At 38.8% G+C, this 18,896-nt stretch overlaps 2 protein-coding genes across 2 annotated transcripts; both read right to left on the reverse strand.

The window, feature by feature from the left end:
- Window positions 1-1,937: 1,937 nt before the first annotated feature.
- Window positions 1,938-8,203, reverse strand: LOC112155644 (L-amino-acid oxidase). The gene is made up of 8 exons (XM_024287428.2): window positions 8,174-8,203; window positions 7,933-7,979; window positions 5,612-5,847; window positions 5,264-5,376; window positions 4,986-5,187; window positions 4,177-4,245; window positions 3,934-4,070; window positions 1,938-3,104 (listed from the first exon to the last, which is right to left on the reverse strand). The coding sequence occupies exons 2-8, from the start codon at window positions 7,961-7,963 to the stop codon at window positions 2,306-2,308; spliced, it is 1,587 nt and encodes a 528-aa protein (XP_024143196.1). The 5' UTR covers window positions 7,964-7,979; window positions 8,174-8,203; the 3' UTR covers window positions 1,938-2,305.
- A 3,589-nt stretch (window positions 8,204-11,792) lies between these two features.
- On the reverse strand, window positions 11,793-18,650 carry LOC112156355 (L-amino-acid oxidase). The gene is made up of 7 exons (XM_036216899.1): window positions 18,620-18,650; window positions 17,920-18,140; window positions 15,730-15,842; window positions 15,456-15,651; window positions 14,322-14,390; window positions 13,899-14,035; window positions 11,793-12,814 (listed from the first exon to the last, which is right to left on the reverse strand). Exons 1-7 carry the CDS (start codon window positions 18,648-18,650, stop codon window positions 12,019-12,021), a joined length of 1,563 nt encoding a protein of 520 aa, XP_036072792.1. The 3' UTR covers window positions 11,793-12,018.
- Between the last annotated feature and the right edge of the window lie 246 nt (window positions 18,651-18,896).

Raw genomic sequence — 18,896 nt, forward strand, 5'->3', positions numbered from 1 at the left:
ACTTTCAGACTCACAGTGAAGGTGACAGCAAACCAACTTTCTTTGGTCTTTCAATAAACGCTGTAACTAGGAAAGCATCTCTTGTCATATTTTTAAGTCTTTAATTTAATATTTGCGCAACTAACACAAACCGTGGGGTCACGTGGTGGTGTAGTGGTTAGCTCTCTCAGAGAAGACCCCGGTTCAAATCTTGTGCTCCTATAGTCCAAAAACAGGCGTTTTAGGTTAACTGGGGACTCTGAATAGTCCTTAAGTGTGACTGTGAGGCTCCAGCAGACCTAACAGTGATTAAGTTGGTATAAAAAATGGATGGACGAACAAACGAATGGTTGCATGATTAGGTTTTTACTATATTTATTTATTTATTTTTAAAAGGATGTACAGTAGACGTGACTCTAAATGTGGATTTTTGTACAGCGACATTTTCCTGGAACAGAAACATCCACGAGTTATCACCCAGAATCATCAGGTGCTGGAAGCTTGAGGAATCAGCTGCTGTCCAAACTCCTACTTGCACAAGATTACAGGAATATAAGTAATTTAGAGCTGAAAGGACACATGACTGATTCATTGCACGTAAAGCAGAAGTCTCAGAGAAGGCCGTCATACTGCTCCTCCAGGGTAAAGAGTCAAAAGATTTCACAAACTTCATCAGTTGTAACTACTGGGGCTTTAGGTGCAGAGACATTCCTTGTGATGGAGCTTCAACATGAAATCAAAAGTGATAGTTTCAGTAAAAACGGAAGAGTCGGTCAGGTTGACATTTCAGAAAAATTGTGGCTTTTGAGGTGCGAGTGCCAAATTTGCCATGTATGTATCCCCTCTTTCAGAAAAAGTATGTTTGTCATGAGAAAAACTTCAAGTCCAGTAATAAAGATGGCAGCCTTACATTCAGTTTGCTTTAATAACTGAATGAGTCTCAACAATATGGCATGTTCATACACAAAATGCAGTCTTTGAATTTGAGAATTTACGACAGAATACTATTAAATTTCTTTGGAAAATCTTGGCTAATGTGCTCTTCTGAAAGAGGTGATTCTAAGGTACATCCCTGAGAAATGTGGTGTTGTACCACAAAACCCATGAGAATTTTAATAACCGGCTGCCCTAAAGTATGTGTAGCTTCCATTAACATTACAAATACTTCACAATACACTTTTCACACAAATGGGAATAGTATGTTCCATTGTAATTATGTCGCTTGAGGTGGCCGTAAGAGTCTCAAGGGAACTGCAAGACACACCTTCACTCCTCTCTATGACCCTCCACAGACCCTGAACACACAGCAACCATACAGGTCCAACACCTTCTCACTTTTTGATGTACTGGCTGTACCAATTAAATCAGGAGTCTGGTCATTTGGTTGGACGCCGTGCTGGACGTTCACCAAACCTCGGGACACGGCCGGCACCAGAACCCTAACCCTAGCGTGGTCCGCGTCTAGAAATCGCATCTGCAACCAGTACTGCATCTAGAACCATTGATGATCCATGTCCGGTACCGATCTGCATTTGGTACCGGGTTAAGGTTCATGTTAGGATACCGGTGCTGTCCATGTCCCGGTACTAGTTTGTGGCCAGGAGGTTGGGGAGCCTTAATTTGATTGAAACAGCCAGCACGTCAAAAAATGACGAGTTAGGGACACCCAAAATGTCAATTTTTGACGCAGAGTGACCTTTAACCATTTGTAAGGATTTGGGAATAAGAATTTGTAGGCAGGTCATATGACTGAGGAGAAAATGGTTTCACACTAGTTAAAAATAAATGATTCCCAGTTATTGACTGGAAGACATAGAAGTAAAAACAACTGATGACCAAATGAGTGACAGGATGTCTTAAATATTGAAATAGCGTATTAATTAAAAGATGTTTTTACATTTTTGCAGTTTTTCCTTTACTAACCATCTATATAAAGGCAAAAACAAAACATAAAACCGGATGGACAAAAATGTTTATTAAGCAAACAAATACCACTTCCACCCAGAGTTTAACACTGAAACACCAACTTTATATCTAACCAAATCAAGAGTTGCAGCTTAAAGATAAATTTAAAGCAAAACGTTTGACCCTGAGAACCCAAAGGATAAACAAAGAACATAAAACATGAATCTAAGGGGCCTGAATGACTGTGAAAGTGCAGCCTGCGTCATTAAAACTAAATGTGGGAGAATTACTAAAGTAGATCAGCTTGTATCTACAGTACTAAGTTGTATATCATTGAGATTTCCCACAAACTGAATAAAAAAGACGAATATTAAAGAATATATGTGATGAACTGCATACTGCTATAAATCAAACCTCAGAGCTAATCTCTGGCTGCATCATTGTCAGGGACCACCTCTAACTCAATAGCAATGTTGTTAGATGCCCTGATTGCAGACTTCATGGATGTTTCGATCCAACCATGAGGGAACGCTGTGTGTTCCCCAGCGAAGTGGACTCGGCCCTCGCTCCTGAACAGCTCTCTGGAGTACTGGAGGTGCTGGTAAGGTCCAAACAGAGCAAATGCACCCAAGCTGTAAGGATCCAGGCTCCACTTCTTTACCACCATCCCCGTGCAGAGAGACCGGACGTAATCGCCATGGATCTCCACCAAGTCTTTCATGAGAAGTTCTTTTAGCTGATTGTCAGTCAAACCCAGCAGGAATTGGGAGTCCTCGGCCCAGGTGTAGGAGGCCAGGAGAACGCCAATGTTGTCGTTGTCAGGGAAGCTGTGGCTCGGGTAGTAGATGAAACGAGAGGCTCGGTCTGTGATGCTCTTTCCTCCGTTGATCAAATCTTTCTCCCAGAACTTCTCACTGAAGGTCAAGACCACTTTGGTGGAGCCTCCATACTGGACTGACCTCATGGCCTCAATCTTATTGGTGGACAGAGGAGGGTGAAAGTCCATCAGAAGGGCTGCTTTGGCGGTGGTGGTTACCAGGACCGCGTCAGCCTTAAGAGACTTCAGTGAGTCGTCTTGGTTCACTTGATAGATCAAGGTGACCCCGTCTGATGAGTGATGGATCTCTTTGACACCTGCATTTAAGACGACCTCCGTCTTTTCCAGTGTTCCATATAAGGCAGTGGGAATGAGATCTGTCCCGCCAGTCACTTCTACATACCTGTAAAACAAGAATCCCAGTTAACACAATTATTCATCACTTATTGGAATCTAACTTTCCAATTTGAGTCATCAGAGTTGAGGATACTGCAAACAGGCCACTTGTCCATTCAGAAACCACGTACATACACTACCAAACAGTCATTCTTTAATTTGATGTCACCAATTGACAGATATCATGTGACATGTGACAAGATTTCAGAAGTGGCTTTTCCTGTTGGTTGCACATTTTTTACTTGAATATTGTGAAAAAGTAAGAGGTGAATCATTGGTACGAGCTAAACAGAACAACATGACTTGCGATATAAACATTTCACGTATGTGGGCGTGGTTCACAAAAAGCCTCTGTTGCCAAGAAAATAAAAAAAAACGGATTTTGTGGATTCTCTTAAAAATTACACACACTCTGTCACCCGCTGGCGACCAAAAGATAAAATTGTTGCTATGGAGATAAAAATCAACAGAAAAGCCTGCCATTTTGAAAATATAATCCGACCTGGGTTATGTGTTTAAAAGGGGAGAGTGAGGAGCGTTTAGCTGCCATTCAACCAGTAACGGCGGGTTTACGCTGCTGCAGAAACGGCGCCTGGCAGACGCTCTTTCCTGCAATTCACACCAGACGCTCATTTTTCCACAACGGTCAATAGGTGCTTCTGGTAGAACTTTTTTTGTTTTTGTCGTTATTTGTAAGTTAATAACCTAAAAGTAATGTTAGTAGATAGGAAAGCAAAGATCTGAAGTTAATCTTGAAAATATTCACAGCCTTGTAACACACACCAAGCCATTCACTAATGCATACACAACATCAAATGACCAGACTGTTCTCTTACGTTACATCGTCACTGATATCGTTCTCCGTATAAATCATCTCTGACAGAGCCAGTGACATAAGCGCGTCTTGGTTCAACAGATCTCCCAGCATTCTGATGGTCTCACTGTCAAGTTTGGCTTCCTGGATCAAATAGTCCTGACATTCAAAAGGCAAAAGATGATTTTGATCAGTATCTCGGAAGTCTGTAGATTTGGTTTAAACTCTATTCCCCCAACTGTAAGCCCATCGACAGGAACCCTACCTTCACAGTGTAACGGTCAAACTTCTTTAGCGTTGTCCTGCATCCACTCTGGTCAACAGTGTCTTTCACCTGGATAAGAGGAGATTATCTTAGAGTAGTCCTTTAAATCTACTGATTGACTGGAGCTACACAGGCAGAACAAGTACTGATTTTCCCCGTGTTTCCATTAATTGGATGGACTTGGACAAAAGCAGGACCCTAGTTGGGTGGTACATCTTATGCGTAAGGGTTGTGTAGCCCCGGTGTCACCACACTCAGGACTTTAAAAAGGAATAAAAGGAAAATTAAATGTCAAGACATTTGTCAATCAAATCTTGACACTTGGATGTCTTGACGTTTGGTTATCAAATGTCTTGATATTTGTCAGTTTTCTTGATGTTTGGTTGTCTTAACATTTGGTTGTCAAATGTTTAGATGTTTGGTTGTCTTGACTTTTGGTTGTCAAATGTTTAGATGTTTGGTTGTCAAATGTCTTGATATTTGTCAGTTGTCTTGGTGTTTGGTTGTCATAACATTTGGTTATCAAATGCCTTTACGCCTGATTGTCAATTGTCTTGATGTTTGGTTGTCTTGACTTTTGGTTGTCAAATGTTTAGATGTTTGGTTGTCAAAGTCTCGATATTTGGTTGTCTCAATGTTTGGTTGTATTGACGTTTGTCGAATGTTTCTACATTTGATTGTAGTGGGTAAAAAAGAACAAAGTTTCCAATAAAACATGTTTTTCTGTGAAGCCCTATCCATAGATGTGAACTGATGGGCCCATAACTTTCACAGATGTCACGGTTGTCTCAAAGTTGACAGTTTTATACCGGCTTCAGTGCATCGTCCAGTATTTCACTGGCTGTTTGGTTGCACAGATCCGTTGGTACTCTGTAGCCCAGGACGCAGGGGTTCTGCTGAGCCTCATGGGTCTTCATCTTCTTTCCGTTCACATAGTAGAAGGTCTGAGGATCGTCCATGATGAAGGGGTTGGTTGGGAGTTTCAGTTTATTAATGAGGGAGAGAAGAATGCTGAGGAGAAGGTTGACCATTAATTCACTAACACCATGCATTGGTGGTCTGTTTGTGGATAGATTGTTCCACTCACCGATGACTAGATGGGATCCTCATGGCCCCCAGCTCCACATACCAGCCCTCCTCTTTGTTCCTGTACGTGTGAACTCGTCCTCCGACTCGCTCACTAGCTTCTAGAACAGTAACCTTAGATTGAGGTAAAGAAAGTCACAGTAAATCACATGTGCGAGAGCAATCATTTAAGACTGAATAAGAAACAAAGGCCATAAAGACAAAACAATTGACAGGGAGTTACATGTTTGATCAAACTTTTGTCTGCTCCAGTCATTCAGTTTATTGGTTTTTCAAAATTTATGATGGTCGTAAACACGATTAACAGTATTGAATGTGTGAAACTCGCTCTTCACATCTCTGGACGTACCTTGTATCCCGCATCCTGCAGGAGTTTGGCGGCGGTCAGTCCGGCCATGCCGGCTCCAACGATGGCCACGTGATGGCTTGTGTTTGTTGTGGGAAGGCCTTCCTCCAGAGTGTCGAACAGCGATTGATAGTCCGTGTCATTCAGACAGTCTTCTAGCATGACTTTGGTTTTGACTTTGGCGCTGTTGTATTCAGGCAGAACGAGCAGAAGGAAAAAGACAGCCGAGGGCACAAAGGCTGAAACGAAAAGACAAAATTTGAATATCTACCAATAGTTTAGCTATGTTAACCGAGAAAATAGACAAATTATATGTATATGTTGAATGGCATTCCATTAAACCAAAAAACAAACAAACATTTTTTCTCATAGTGAAATTTTTAAAATAATTTACAAAAACACTGAAGATTCAATAATTATCTGACTCATAAAGTTATCCATGTTATAATTCCATATTAACAGAACAATTTCTGTTATTGCTATCATATATCATATTAAAAAATCTAGATTTCCACAGAAAAGCTGATATTTCCTGACAAACGTCTGCTTACTTCCAGTCTTTCAATGTATTCCAGGTGTGTACACCTGTCCATTGATGGAAAAATAGACATATTTTACACAGATCTACAGTATATAAATATGGATACATATTTTTTATTTATACTTTTTTATTATCTTTCATCTGGAGGTGGTCTTATAAGAGGGGCTTCTTCCACTCCCTGCACATTCATTTCATTTATTTAACGCATGTACAATTTTATCCTCTGTTTTCCTTTGTAGTCTATTGTTATAATTTACATGCCTGATTTCTTCTAAATAAATAAATCAATTTTCTGTGAGTCACTTGACTTTTTCTTCAGATTTTCATGTGGCAGTGGTTCTCAAAAAGATGTATTTGGATTCTTAGATAGTTTGATTACAATGCCATTTATTCTCAAGGAGTTTATGTTTGTTTTTCATTGACTGAAAACAAACTGTAAAGCTTTCCTCTCACCGGGCATTAAGTTGGAGTTAAGGAAATTCAGCAGAAAAGTCTTTCATTTTGATTTTTCTTGTTTCTGAGTTTTAATGGCCTTAGTGCTGCCATGACTTTTTGTTTCCCTGCAAAGCTACGTTCACACAGAGCAAGTGACACCCTTGTAGCATGTAGTGGTCAAACTGGATTGTTGCTACTTGATACTAGCGCGTTTCTGCCACCTGCAGTTGGAAGAGGCTTGGTGTGAAAAGCCAAATCATTGTAAATCTGATGGCTCTTGCGCCTGGCTTTTTCTTTCCCAGCTCTTTTCCAATATATGAATGACTTGGTGTCATATAAACACCAATGCCAACCCCAGTTATTAATACGACTGCCACAAACGATTCATTTAATTAATCGACAATTAGATTTATGAAACTTTAAATGAATAGTGCAGCCTCTGTCCTTCACTAGTTTCTAGTACTAAAACAAGATTGAATCAAATGAGAGAGATAAGGAATATGCTTTCCATCAAACTCGTTTTGACAGGTGCCCCGCCCCTTATAATGACGTAACAATTTAATATCAATTTCCTTTAGAGGGTATATAGGGTCAAAGGTCATCTGTCAAAATGAGTTTGATGTAAAGTATATTCCTCATCTCTCTTTTTTTCATCTTTAGTAAAAAAAAGGAACTATTTTGAAAGTTTTTCGTCTCAGTGACTCAAATATAAAAAAAGTGCATTTTTTGGTGCTGAGCACTCATAGCTTTGTTCAACTTTACTCCACTCTGACAATATAAAGTAATGACTAATCGACTATAAAATTACCCGTAGACTATTTTAATAGTCGATTAGTCGTCGATTAGTCGAGTTATCGTGGTGGCGCTTGTTATTAATTTCTTCTTGGCACTTGTAAGTTGCTACTGCATCAGAATCCCTGATTGGTCAAAGCTCAACTTGATTTAACTTTCAACATGTGATCAAAGGCTGCACATTTTGTACAATGATCCCAAAAACAGTCGTAAAAATGGGCATAGCTGTGTGTGAATGCACTTCTAAGAAACCTGAAATGTAGATTTATGCACGTTTACATGGACTTGTCTGATGAAGTGGTTGAACAAGCGTTTTGAGGATGGTGTGAACTTCAGGGACTTAAAATAAATAAATATGAATTGGGAACAATTAGTACACATATTTATAAATACTTGGACTTATTGACATAAACAGCATCTTAGAATTTACAGTATTTAATTAAAGATCCAAATATCTGACTTTTATAGAGAGCATAAAGTAAACATAAATGAACATTTAAAATATATCTGAAAATTTCACATGTACACAAACTTCTAATTTCTTATGAATACTCACATAGAATCCACTTTAGTTGAAAGGAAATCATCTTTGTTGACTTTTACCTGTTAAAAGAAACATAAGTGTTCTGCTTAGTTGTTAAATCATCATACAGTTTAGTGTAAGTAGACAAAATTAACTGCATATTTTCATTCCAACCCTTAAAACTCTGCTACTAACTTAAACCATAGTAGTTTTTTTTAGGGGTGTAAATGATTCTTCCTTGCCTCGTCCCTTCACAAAAGCAAAAGGATCTCACCACTTCTCCTGAAGGAATGAGTCTCACTGCTGTTGATTTCACTGCTTTTCCTGACAGGAGGTGGGTTATGGGGCTGGAGGGAGGAACGTTTGCATTAGACATGATCAAGTTACACTGACCTCATAATAATAAGTAAAACAATCTTGATCTGTAAATGAGCAAAAATCTGACAATGAGTTATGAAAAATGGCCTTACCAAGATGATTTATTATTTAAAAAAGAAAATTCCACTCATGTTATCCTAATCTCTCGGTTATATTGCTCTTATAAACTTTTTAAATAGGATTATTTTTATTGCAAGAAAGAAAATTAGATTTTTTTTCTTGAAGCAAGAATCTTTTTATTGTCTTAGGATTCAGTTTTTGCTGTGTACTTTGGAATCAAATACCCCTATTGGAGATACTGGGTACTCTTCAGATGTGAAACGTCAGTGTTCCTGCCAAAATGAAAATATATCAAAGAAGAATGAAAACATGTCAGAACTGATGATTATGGAAGGTAAAAAGTCAAACTTCATTGCTTAGAATTCCTCCAAGTTAGTTATTTCTATAAATGTTTCTGATATGCTCCTTCAGAAGTGGCTGATGAACTGCATTTGGGGACACTAGGGTGGTTTTATACTGTGATGGGACTATGTAACTTTGATTGTGTTGCTTCCTTTTTGTTTTTTTTCTTTGTACAAGTCCACATCTGTACTTCACTCTCCCTTTTCTGTCTAGCCGTGGGCATGTTCTGCGTGTTCATAATTTTCACAGAGAAACAGCAGATTCCAGGTGATTGCTTCACAGGTTACCTGAAACATTTGCATACAGATTTCCTCAGGCTTCAGGGGGGGGGGGGTTGTCATCCAGCCAGAAAACCACCTCTGCAGATCTTTGCACATACAAGGGTGTCATTGTTGCAGCAAGAGTTCCAAAGAGAAGGCTGCTTTCTGTGTTTTTGAGGCTAGACCTTAAACGTTTGCTCTTCGAGCGTTGGTGGCTCTTAGTCAGTGTTGCCAGATAGAGTCATGGTTTTCCAGTCCAGAAGTCATCTAATAACTGCCAGACCCCTCAAAAAGACTGGCAAATAAATTAATTAGTAAATAATTAGTCTGAAAGGGTTATGAATACTCAAATACCAACAACTGAATTTCTTTAATTTCATTCATTTATAAACATAGCAGGTTTATATTGCTCGGAAAAATGTTAAATTTATTACAGTTTTGTACAACTCCAAAATATCATCAGGGTAAATGCTACAGTTAGCAAAATATCCCCCATAATTCAGAATCAAAATCATCGAAAAAAAAGGAAAGGAATAGAACTAGAGATGTTGCATTACCTGCAGTAATGCTAGTCTGAATGTTTTCTGCTAAATGTGGTTGCAGAAGATGTTGCAGTAGTTTGCGAAATTGCTGAAAGAATTTGCTGAAATTAATGAACATTTTTGTATAATGACACAAAACTTTATTTGCTAATTTCAATAATCATCTTAGAGAACCCAGTAGATGCCAAATTTGCCAAAAAGCTGGCATTTTGCTACATTATTAGCTGCACTCAAAAGTAGCCCAAAAAAACCCAATAGATATTAAATTAGCCAAAAATGTTAGCATGTTGCTAAAATATTAGCTATACTCAAAATTAGTCTAAAAGACTCAGTAAGTGCCAAATTAGCCAACATGTTAGCATATTGCTAAAAATTTTGCTTAGCTCCAAAAGAGCCTAAAAATGCTTAATAAATACTTTATTAGCCAAAACGTTAGCATGTTGCTAGAAAATTAGGTTGGCTCCAAAAGAGCCTAAAATCATCAATAGATGATTTATTAGCCAAAAAATTAGCATGTAACTAAATATTAGCTATACTCAAAATAGCCCAAAAACCTCAGTAGATGCCAAAATATCCTAAAATGTTAGCATATTGGCAAAATATTAGCTGAATTAAAGGAAAGCCAAAGAAATCTGATGCGAGCAGATGCCAAATTAGCCAAAAAAGCTAGCATTTTGATAAACTATTGGCTAAATTTAAAAATGGTCCAAAAAACCTCAGTAGATGCCAAAATAGCCAAAAGTGTCAGGATATCACTAAAATATTAGCTTAACTATAAATTAGTCTAAAAACCCTCAGTAGCATGAATGTCCTGAACGTTTGAATACCAATATAGGTTTGACAATGAAAAAAAGGATTTGAAGGCCTTTCTGGAAAAAAAATAAATCACAAAAATTTGCGTGAAATCTTACATTATGTAAAATGTATGAATATCAAAAGTTCATTATTGAATATGTTTAACATATTGAAAGATTTAACTTTTCAGGTAAGAAATCTAGATTTGTTTATGTGGCCTGGACTGGCACCGCACTCTAGAACAAGGTTTGGGTCTAGCTTGGTTTGGGACAGTTTTCAAGCTGTTACACCCTCAGTGGTGTGGATTTCATGGAGACAGAGATAATTGAGTTTTGTTGGTTTGGCCTACGAGTCAGCCCAAAAGCATACCAAAACACCCCAACCCACTTAGCATGCCAAGTCGACCCTGGATGGTTTAAACATGTGGGCCCCAGTTGGGTTTGTCTGCATGTTCTGTGGTGGCCCTACCTGTGTTTGCCCACATTGGCTAAAATGGGCACTCAGTACGCTAGATCGCTATGCTAGCCAATCGCCCGGTGGGGAACGTAGTTAACGCCACCACCCATGGAGTGACAGAGCAAGTGAGTGCTGTCGCCCAGGCCTAGAGAGCTAGCAGGGTCGCCACCCTGGCTGCCAGTCCCTGGGAAGCAGAGCCAATGTGGTCAAATCCAGTTGGAGCCCACATTTTCTGCCCAATTTTAAACCGTATGGGCCCACTTGGCCTTGCTATCTGGGTAATTATTCTTGATTTTAAGCTTTAAACTTATGAAGACTGTTTTTTGGAAGGTGTTTCAATAAAAAGAAACAATAACGATTGAAATCAGCCTTAAATAATTTTAATTTTGTGGTAAAGTTGGACTTTCAAAGAATGAAGAATCACCTCCTTCCATAACCAGCCTTCAGTGGCCATTTTTTTCAACTGCTGATATATACAGCATGACTTCAAATGTAGAAACAGAAAGTTGAAGCAAGTTTGCTTCAAAAGGCAGGAGCGAATTAGGCTCAGAAATATACATGTATATTGATGAAATAGTAAGATTACGCTTTAAAGGCATGCAGGTTTTGTGGTCCATTAAAGTAAAAAAGTAATTTCTTAAAAATTAAGATTTTGTTTTTCACACTAATATTAATATTTTCTTTGAGTGTCGGTAGCCAAAAAAACTCAAAGAGCAAGTAATGTTCTTAGTCCCGATGAAGAGCTGCACAATCCATCCAACCATCCATGGGGTTGATGGAACCAACCCAGCTACTGTTTGGCTACAGCTACTGGTCACCGGTCCGCTACAGGGCCATCTATCTAGAACTAGTTATAGCTTTTAATGTATTACCGTGTATAATATAAATGTTATAAAGGACCTATATGGTAATGTGTTCAAAGAATACAGAGCGTGACCTTGCAATGGACTGGGGAACTGTCCGGGGTGTACCCCACCTTCAGCACCTGGGATTGGAGAAACCAATAAAGCCAAGAAAAACACAAGAAACTACAGTTTTACCAAATTTATTCCCACACAAAACAAGACATTCCGAAGTAGAACAAACAGGCTGTTTACATAATTCATTATGAAACTGGATTTGAAGTTTCCACAAAATAAAAGCTGATCTAAAACTAAAGTCAAGTTAGCAAAAACTTCTCACATGACCATTTAGAGGAAAAAATATTAAAGCATTTGTTAAGATAGAAATGTTGAAGTAAACGATAAGTAAACTGGAGATTTTGGTTCTAAAACCGGCCAAAAGCCTTAAAGTTCATCTCTCATGTTGAGCACCGACTGTGCCTCAATAGCAATGTTGTTAGATGCCCTGATTGCAGACTTCATGGCTGTTTCAATCCAAGCATGAGGGAACGCTGTGTGTTCCCCAGCGAAGTGGACTCGGCCCTCGCTCCTGAACAGCTCTTTGGAGTACTGGAGGTGCTGGTAGGGTCCAAACAAAGCAAATGCACCCAAGCTGTAAGGATCCAGGCTCCACTTCTTTACCACCATCCCCGTGCAGAGAGACCGGACGTAATCGCCATGGATCTCCACCAAGTCTTTCATTAGAAGTTCTTTTAGCTGATTGTCAGTCAAACCCACCAGGAACTGGGAGTCCTCGGCCCAGGTGTAGGAGGCCAGGAGAACGCCGATTTTGTCGTTGCCAGGGAAGCTGTGGCTTGGGTAGTAGATGAAACGAGAGGCTCGGTCTGTGATGCTCTTTCCTCCATAGATTCCTTCTTTCTCCCAGAACTTCTCACTGAAGGTCAAGACCACTTTGGTGGAGCCTCCATACTGGACTGACCTCATGGCCTCAATCTTATTGGTGGAGAGAGGAGGGTGAAAGTCCATCAGAAGGGCTGCCTTGGCAGTGGTGGTTACCAGGACCGCGTCAGCCTTAAGAGACTTCAGTGAGTCGTCTTGGTTCACTTGATACTTCAAGGTGACCCCGTCTGATGAGTGATGGATTTCTTTGACAGTTGCATTTAAGACGACCTTCGTCTCTTTCAGTGTTCCATATAAGGCAGTGGGAATGAGATCTGTCCCGCCAGTCACTTCTACATACCTGTAAAACAAGAATCCCATAGTTAACACGACTATGGAAATTTGGCTTTTCTATATATTGAACTGAAAACTCCAGACACCTTTCACATGTAGACTAGAAACATATTCTCACTTCGTCACTTATTGACATTTGGTTAAGGACCCCTCCACGTCACTTTTTGACGTTTTGGGTGTCCTCGACTCACTTTTAGACGTGCTAGTTGTTCCCATTAATTCAAGGTGTGAACCGGTCCTGTACGACACCCACAGCAAACCGGTACCCTTACCCGGTACTGGTTCACGCCCAGTACTGCGCCTGGTACTGATTTGGCTCCAGTACCACATCTGGTTCCAGTTTAAGGTACCTATACTGGACATGGATTGGTTCATGCTACTGTGTCTTGAGGAGAGTCAAATGAAGGTTACCACTGCACCACGGGGCGGCCGTGGTGCAGTGGTAGGACGGTCGACTCCTGATCAGAAGTGAGCGGGTTCGACTCCGCCTTTCCCGCCCATGTGTCGAACTGTCCTTGGGCAAGACACTGAACCCCGAATTGCCTCTGGTGGGAGGTTGGCGCCAGTGTTCGGCAGCGGAGCCACCACCAGTGTGTGAATGTGTGAATGGGTGAATGGGTCTGTGACTGTGAAGCGCTTTGGGCCCTCGAAGGAGGGTAGAAAGCGCTATACAAGTATACGCCATTTACCATTTGACAGGATTCATTGAAGCTTAAGCCTCAGATACATTCACTTGTACGGTGGATTGACCCGTGCAGGTACTGCAGGTTTTTGGGTAGTCCAGGCCCATGGAGGTCATATCTCAAGGCTGTATCTTAAGGGGGGCGCAGGAGTATCTTGCTGTTTCAAAGAGGCTTGTTCAGCAACTTCTGCGAGGTTGATGCACCTACCACATGTAATGCGTATGGTAGGTGTAAAGTGAAGCATTTGTAGAGCTAACGGAAGCATTCATGACCTACAGTGCTCTCACGCCACACTCTACTCTTTAGTAAGGTTCGAGTCCCTTCCTGACCACGCATGAATCAGGCTGCATGCCAGGAGGGCGCACATATCAGGTGAACAAGAAACAAAAGAAGAAAGTCCTTTCTTACGTTACATCGTCACTGACATCGTTCTCTAGATAAATCATCTCTGACAGAGCCAGTGACATGAGGGCGTCTTCATTCAACAGATCTCCCAGCATTCTGATGGTCTCATCGTCCAGGTGTGCTTCGTGGATAAAATAGTCCTGTGGCACAAAACATTTCTTATGAATGTCGGTTGTCATGGGAAGAATAGGTCGCTAGAGAGGAAATCGTACGTCAAGAAAAATGAAACATTTCCAAAGTAAAAGTAAAGAACATGAGTACAAAGGCTTTTTACCTCACAAGGTAATTGACACTTTTCAGAAACAAAAAAAAATGTCATAGTTTGACACCAAATGGTTCTTAGTTTTGACCATAGACATCAAAGGAAGCACAGGTGACTGTCTTTGCTTTAGATTGAACTTCTTGCTATAGCAGGTCAACTCCTACCTTCACAGTGTAGCGGTCAAACATCTTCAGTGCTTCCTTGCATCCCTGTTTTTCAACAAAGTCTCTGACCTAGAAAAGCAAATAGATGCTCTAAGACAAGAAGAATTTAACAAGAGTCCAACTCACAAAACAACAACAACATAATTCATCTTGAGTGGCGTCAACAGAGCGCAGCTGTTTCAATGTAAGACGTGCAGGTGTCATCCTTGCTAGCTCCCACATTTTCACAAAACTTAGCTCGGATTAAAACTGAGAAAATGATTGATGTTGTGGTATATTTACATTTTTATTATCTCTAAAAATTAAAGTGTAAATAGTGCATGAATTGCACCTTCTAGTTTTACAGTTAAATAAAGTTGACCTAATTGTTAATCATAGTTTTAAGCCACACCTCCGCTGCTCAGTATGGCCCCACTAGCCCCACCCCTTTTTAGCATTTTTCAAATCTGGGCTCCAACTGCTCTATTTGGTAACCCTTTACAGGAGTTTTTTGCAGTTCCATTAAGACATGTCTCCTTAAGTTACGTTATGAAAATGGGACATACCTTAATCATGCAAATGTATCTTGAAAGTATTTGTTAGGCTAACGGAACTTGCCGGTACTTATAACATACAGATGATGCTGTCGTAGTGTCCTTACGTCACACTCCAGTCATTAGCAGGTGTGAATACTGGCTCTTTAGTGACCACACACAAATGTGATAAATGTGCATGTGGGGTTGCACAAAAACTACTCTCTCAAGAAGGCGTGAACACGATACAAGGGCATTGAGAAAATGAAAAATCAGTACGACACCCCTCTGACTTATACTCCAATCTTACCTACCCTAAAGCTACGACCACACCGGCTTCAGCGAAGCTTGTTTACGTGACCAACCTTAACGAGAAGTCTATAAATGCAGGTAAATGTGCGCTATGGTCTTCTGGGTTTAAAACTCCTGTCTTCACCTGTTCAGCCACGCAACTTTCTACGACCGTTTTTGGGCTCTATATACAAAAAAGCGTGGCCATTGAATGCGATTAAACCAGTTGAACTTTGAGCATTCAGGAATTAGGTAATCTGTTCGAAAATTGATCATTGAGGGTTGTGCATTCAAGAATGTGCGTTTGCCTAAATAAAATTGAGTCACTTACTGTTTTCAGTGAATCTTTTAGTATGTCTTCGGGGGATAGTTTGCACATATTTGATGGGAGTCTGTATCCCAGTTTGCATACATCCTTCTCTGAGGAGTTAATCTTCTTCCCGTTCACAAAGTAGAAGGTATTGGGATCCGTCATATTGAATTTGTTGGTTGGGATATTCAGATTGTTCACAAGTGAGAGAAGAATCCTGTAGAAAACAGAGTTGGATGTTAAGTCACTCATGCATTGGTGGTCTGTTGGGGTTGAATTTGTTTTTGTCACTCACCTGTGAGTACTTGGGATCCTCATGGCCCCCAGCTCCACATACCAGTGCTCAGTTTCATTCCTGTGGGTGTGAACCCGTCCTCCGACTCGCTCACTGGCTTCTAGAATCGTGACCTTAGATTGAGAAAAGTCACAGTGAATCAAAGATAGATAGATACACTTTATTAATCCTTACAGAAATTATGTCACTGTCCTTACATCACACCACTCAGTTCCAGAAATATTGAAAAGAATGAAGATTTTTGTGAAGTTTAATCAAAATTCTGAGATTTGTCATGAATCTGATTCTTTGTTTCAGTTTAAAGGTCCAGTCCAGGATTCTGCAGCCTGTGACTCTAGTTCCTTTATTGAGGCTCTTTAGCTTCAAGGAAAAATGCTAACGGTTGAGTCGTGACGGTAGTGAGTTATTTAGGTTTTGTCATTTCGGTTTACATTTTTAGCACAACTAAGCAAAAAAATGTCATTTACTGTCAGAAATTCTGTAGAAATGTTTCTCCAAAGTAGTTAAAGTTTTGAACAAATGTGGTTAAAAGGATTAAAAACTATTTAGAGTTGTCTCTTGTCATTACAGAGCTCAGGTTGTTCTTTTGTAAATGTTTTGAGTTTTTTTTTAATAAATATGTTCTACTAAAATGTTTATTTTTGAGACTATAAGGAAACAAGCTTATCAAAGTGCTGATAAGGAAAATATCATGCCGGACTGACTTGCATTTTTAAATCAATCAATCAATATACTTTATTAATCCCACGGAGGGGATTCATTGTTTTTAAATGTAAGTAAATCTGCAGCAGAAGCAGCTTTGTGGCACAGAGTGCGTTTTATTTTGAAAGGAACAAATGTTTGCGTCTGTCAGAAGAGAATAAATAGAATAAAATAAATAGTAATAGTTTTAAAAAAGAATAAAAAAACATATAAAAGGTAACTTTAAAAGTTCATAATTTAAAGAGTAAAATACTTAAAAGTGATAGTAAGAAAACATCAAGAAAACATTCATCACATCTGCAAATAACAGGGTTTAAGGTCTTTCCATGGTGGCTCTCTGGCTCAAGAAAAATAAAATAATAGTAATTTTAAAAAAAAATAGAGTTTAGCTTCTACTTTAGAAACATGCTAACATTCTTTTGCTAGTTTGTTGTCGACTGGGGGTTTAAGGTAATTTAGAGTTTAGCTTCTGTTTTAACAACAGGTTTTTGACTAATTAGTTTACTGAAAAATTATGATAATTTGGAGTTTAGCTAATATTTTAGCAAAATTTCTGATGTTCTCAGCTAATTTGTTATCTACTGAAGTTTTTTTTAGGATAATTTAGAATTTAGCTTCTATTTTACAACATCCTAACATTTTTGACTAATTTAGTTTACTAAAAATTTTTAGACGATTTTGGAGTTCAGCAAGTGATTAAGCTACAAGTTAGCTTTTTTGGCTAATTTGGCCTCTAATGAGTCAATTGAGTTAATGCTAATTTTAGCTAATGTTTTAGCCATATATGCTAACATTTTTGGGTAATTTGTTATCTTCTGAGGTTTGTAGGCTAATTTAGAGTTTAGCTTTTCTTTTAGCAACATGCTAACATTTTTGGCTGATTTAATTTACTGAGGAGTTTTATGTTAATTTGGAGTTCAGCTTTTAATTAAGTAATGAGCTAAACTTTTCGCTAAATTGGCCTCTACTAGTGGTAGAAGGTAAAAACTTTTTTTTAAATCCAATTTTGAGACATGCAAGTTTCTTTTCATATTTTCGCTTTTGTTCAGGCTAAAAATATTTAAAATAATTCACATTTATTTTAAAAAACAGACAAACAAACAAAAGATAATACATAAAGAAGGTCATGATGAAGACAAATTTCTTAGAGGCTAAAGTAAGAGTCTTCGTCTAGGTTTTGACAGTAGAAACAAGCCCAAATGGCTCTTTTATTGTTAAAGGTCCGACCCCTGGTTTAAGATGATGTCATCAAGTATGATTAAAACGTGTAAACTACACCTTGGTGAATAAAACCTATATTAGTCAAAAACATCATGGATTAAACACATCTGCTGGAACTTTTGACTTGACATTATTTTACTTTTAAACTCAAAATAGTTAACTTGCTTAGTGTCCCTATACTCCTTGATACTTTAAACCTAAAATCTCGTTTAGTCAAATCGCATTCTCTACTTGGTCAAGTCTCCATGCTGCTCTTCACATCCACACCTTGTAACCTGCATCCCCCAGAAGTTTGGCGGCAGTCAGTCCCGCCATGCCGGCTCCAACGATGGCCACACTGTAGCTTTTCTCTGTTTTGTCAAGGCCGTTCTCCATAATGCTGGACAGATTATCATAGTCCGTGTCATTCAGACAGTCTTCTAGCATCGCCTTCAGGTTGACTTTGGTGTTGTGGCTCGAATCGAAAAGGACCAGCAGGAAGACTGTAACTGAAGACAAAAAATATAAAAATATATTTCAAGTTTGACTTTGTTTAACTCTTTAACACTTGAGGTGTCGTTGATTATGGTGAAACAAAAGAAATCTCCATCATACTGTAACTTTTCAACATATAACACGATCAACATAATAAGATATATATATATATATATATATATATATATATATATATATACACAGTTTATATATTTATATTTTTACTACTTTTTTTAGTAAATAGAGAAAGCAACTGTGTTGGAATAAAAAGTATTTGCAAGACTGAGTTTCATACAGGTAAATAGGAAAATTTAAAACACAATGAAATATAAATGTATATTTTTTTGCTTCTAGATATTAAAACAATGTTTATTAAAAATAATTGTGTTGACTTACAGAATACACAAAAAAACAGCAAGCATAAAAAAAGTCTAAATAAAAACCTGGATACTTTAATCAGTTCCTAAAAATACAAATGTAGACCAATACTTACCCAGAGACCACTTCAGTGTTTGTAAAGCCATCTTGTCAGGCCTGGAATGGAAACAAATACATCTGGGTTGTAAACTATAATGCCACACAATAAAACACAATGTGTATTCTGTTTTCAAAATCTAAATGTCTAATTAATCTTGAAAAAAAGAAAAGAAGAAGTTCTCACCTTGTGTTAAAGCCTTCGATGTGTCAGACAGCAGCAGACCTACAGCTTCTTATAGCAGTAGCAGATGGGTGGGGTGGATGCTGCAACCGTGAACAGTTGAAGTTACTCA

Source organism: Oryzias melastigma, linkage group LG18 (assembly GCF_002922805.2).
Source record: "Oryzias melastigma strain HK-1 linkage group LG18, ASM292280v2, whole genome shotgun sequence".
Taxonomy (NCBI): Eukaryota; Metazoa; Chordata; class Actinopteri; order Beloniformes; family Adrianichthyidae; genus Oryzias; species Oryzias melastigma.

Coding starts and splice junctions, on each gene's coding strand:
- LOC112155644 (XM_024287428.2), bottom strand. CDS start 7,963: ATGATTTCCTTTCAACTAAAGTGGATTCTAT. Junction 5,377..5,611: donor TGCAGGATGCGGGATACAAG/GTACGTCCAGAG, acceptor CCTCAATCTAAG/GTTACTGTTCTAGAAGCTAG. Junction 5,188..5,263: donor AGGATCCCATCTAGTCATCG/GTGAGTGGAACA, acceptor CCTTCTCCTCAG/CATTCTTCTCTCCCTCATTA.
- LOC112156355 (XM_036216899.1), bottom strand. CDS start 18,650: ATGGCTTTACAAACACTGAAGTGGTCTCTGG. Junction 15,843..17,919: donor TGGGGGATGCAGGTTACAAG/GTGTGGATGTGA, acceptor TCTCAATCTAAG/GTCACGATTCTAGAAGCCAG. Junction 12,815..13,898: donor GATGTCAGTGACGATGTAAC/GTAAGAAAGGAC, acceptor CTTGTTTTACAG/GTATGTAGAAGTGACTGGCG.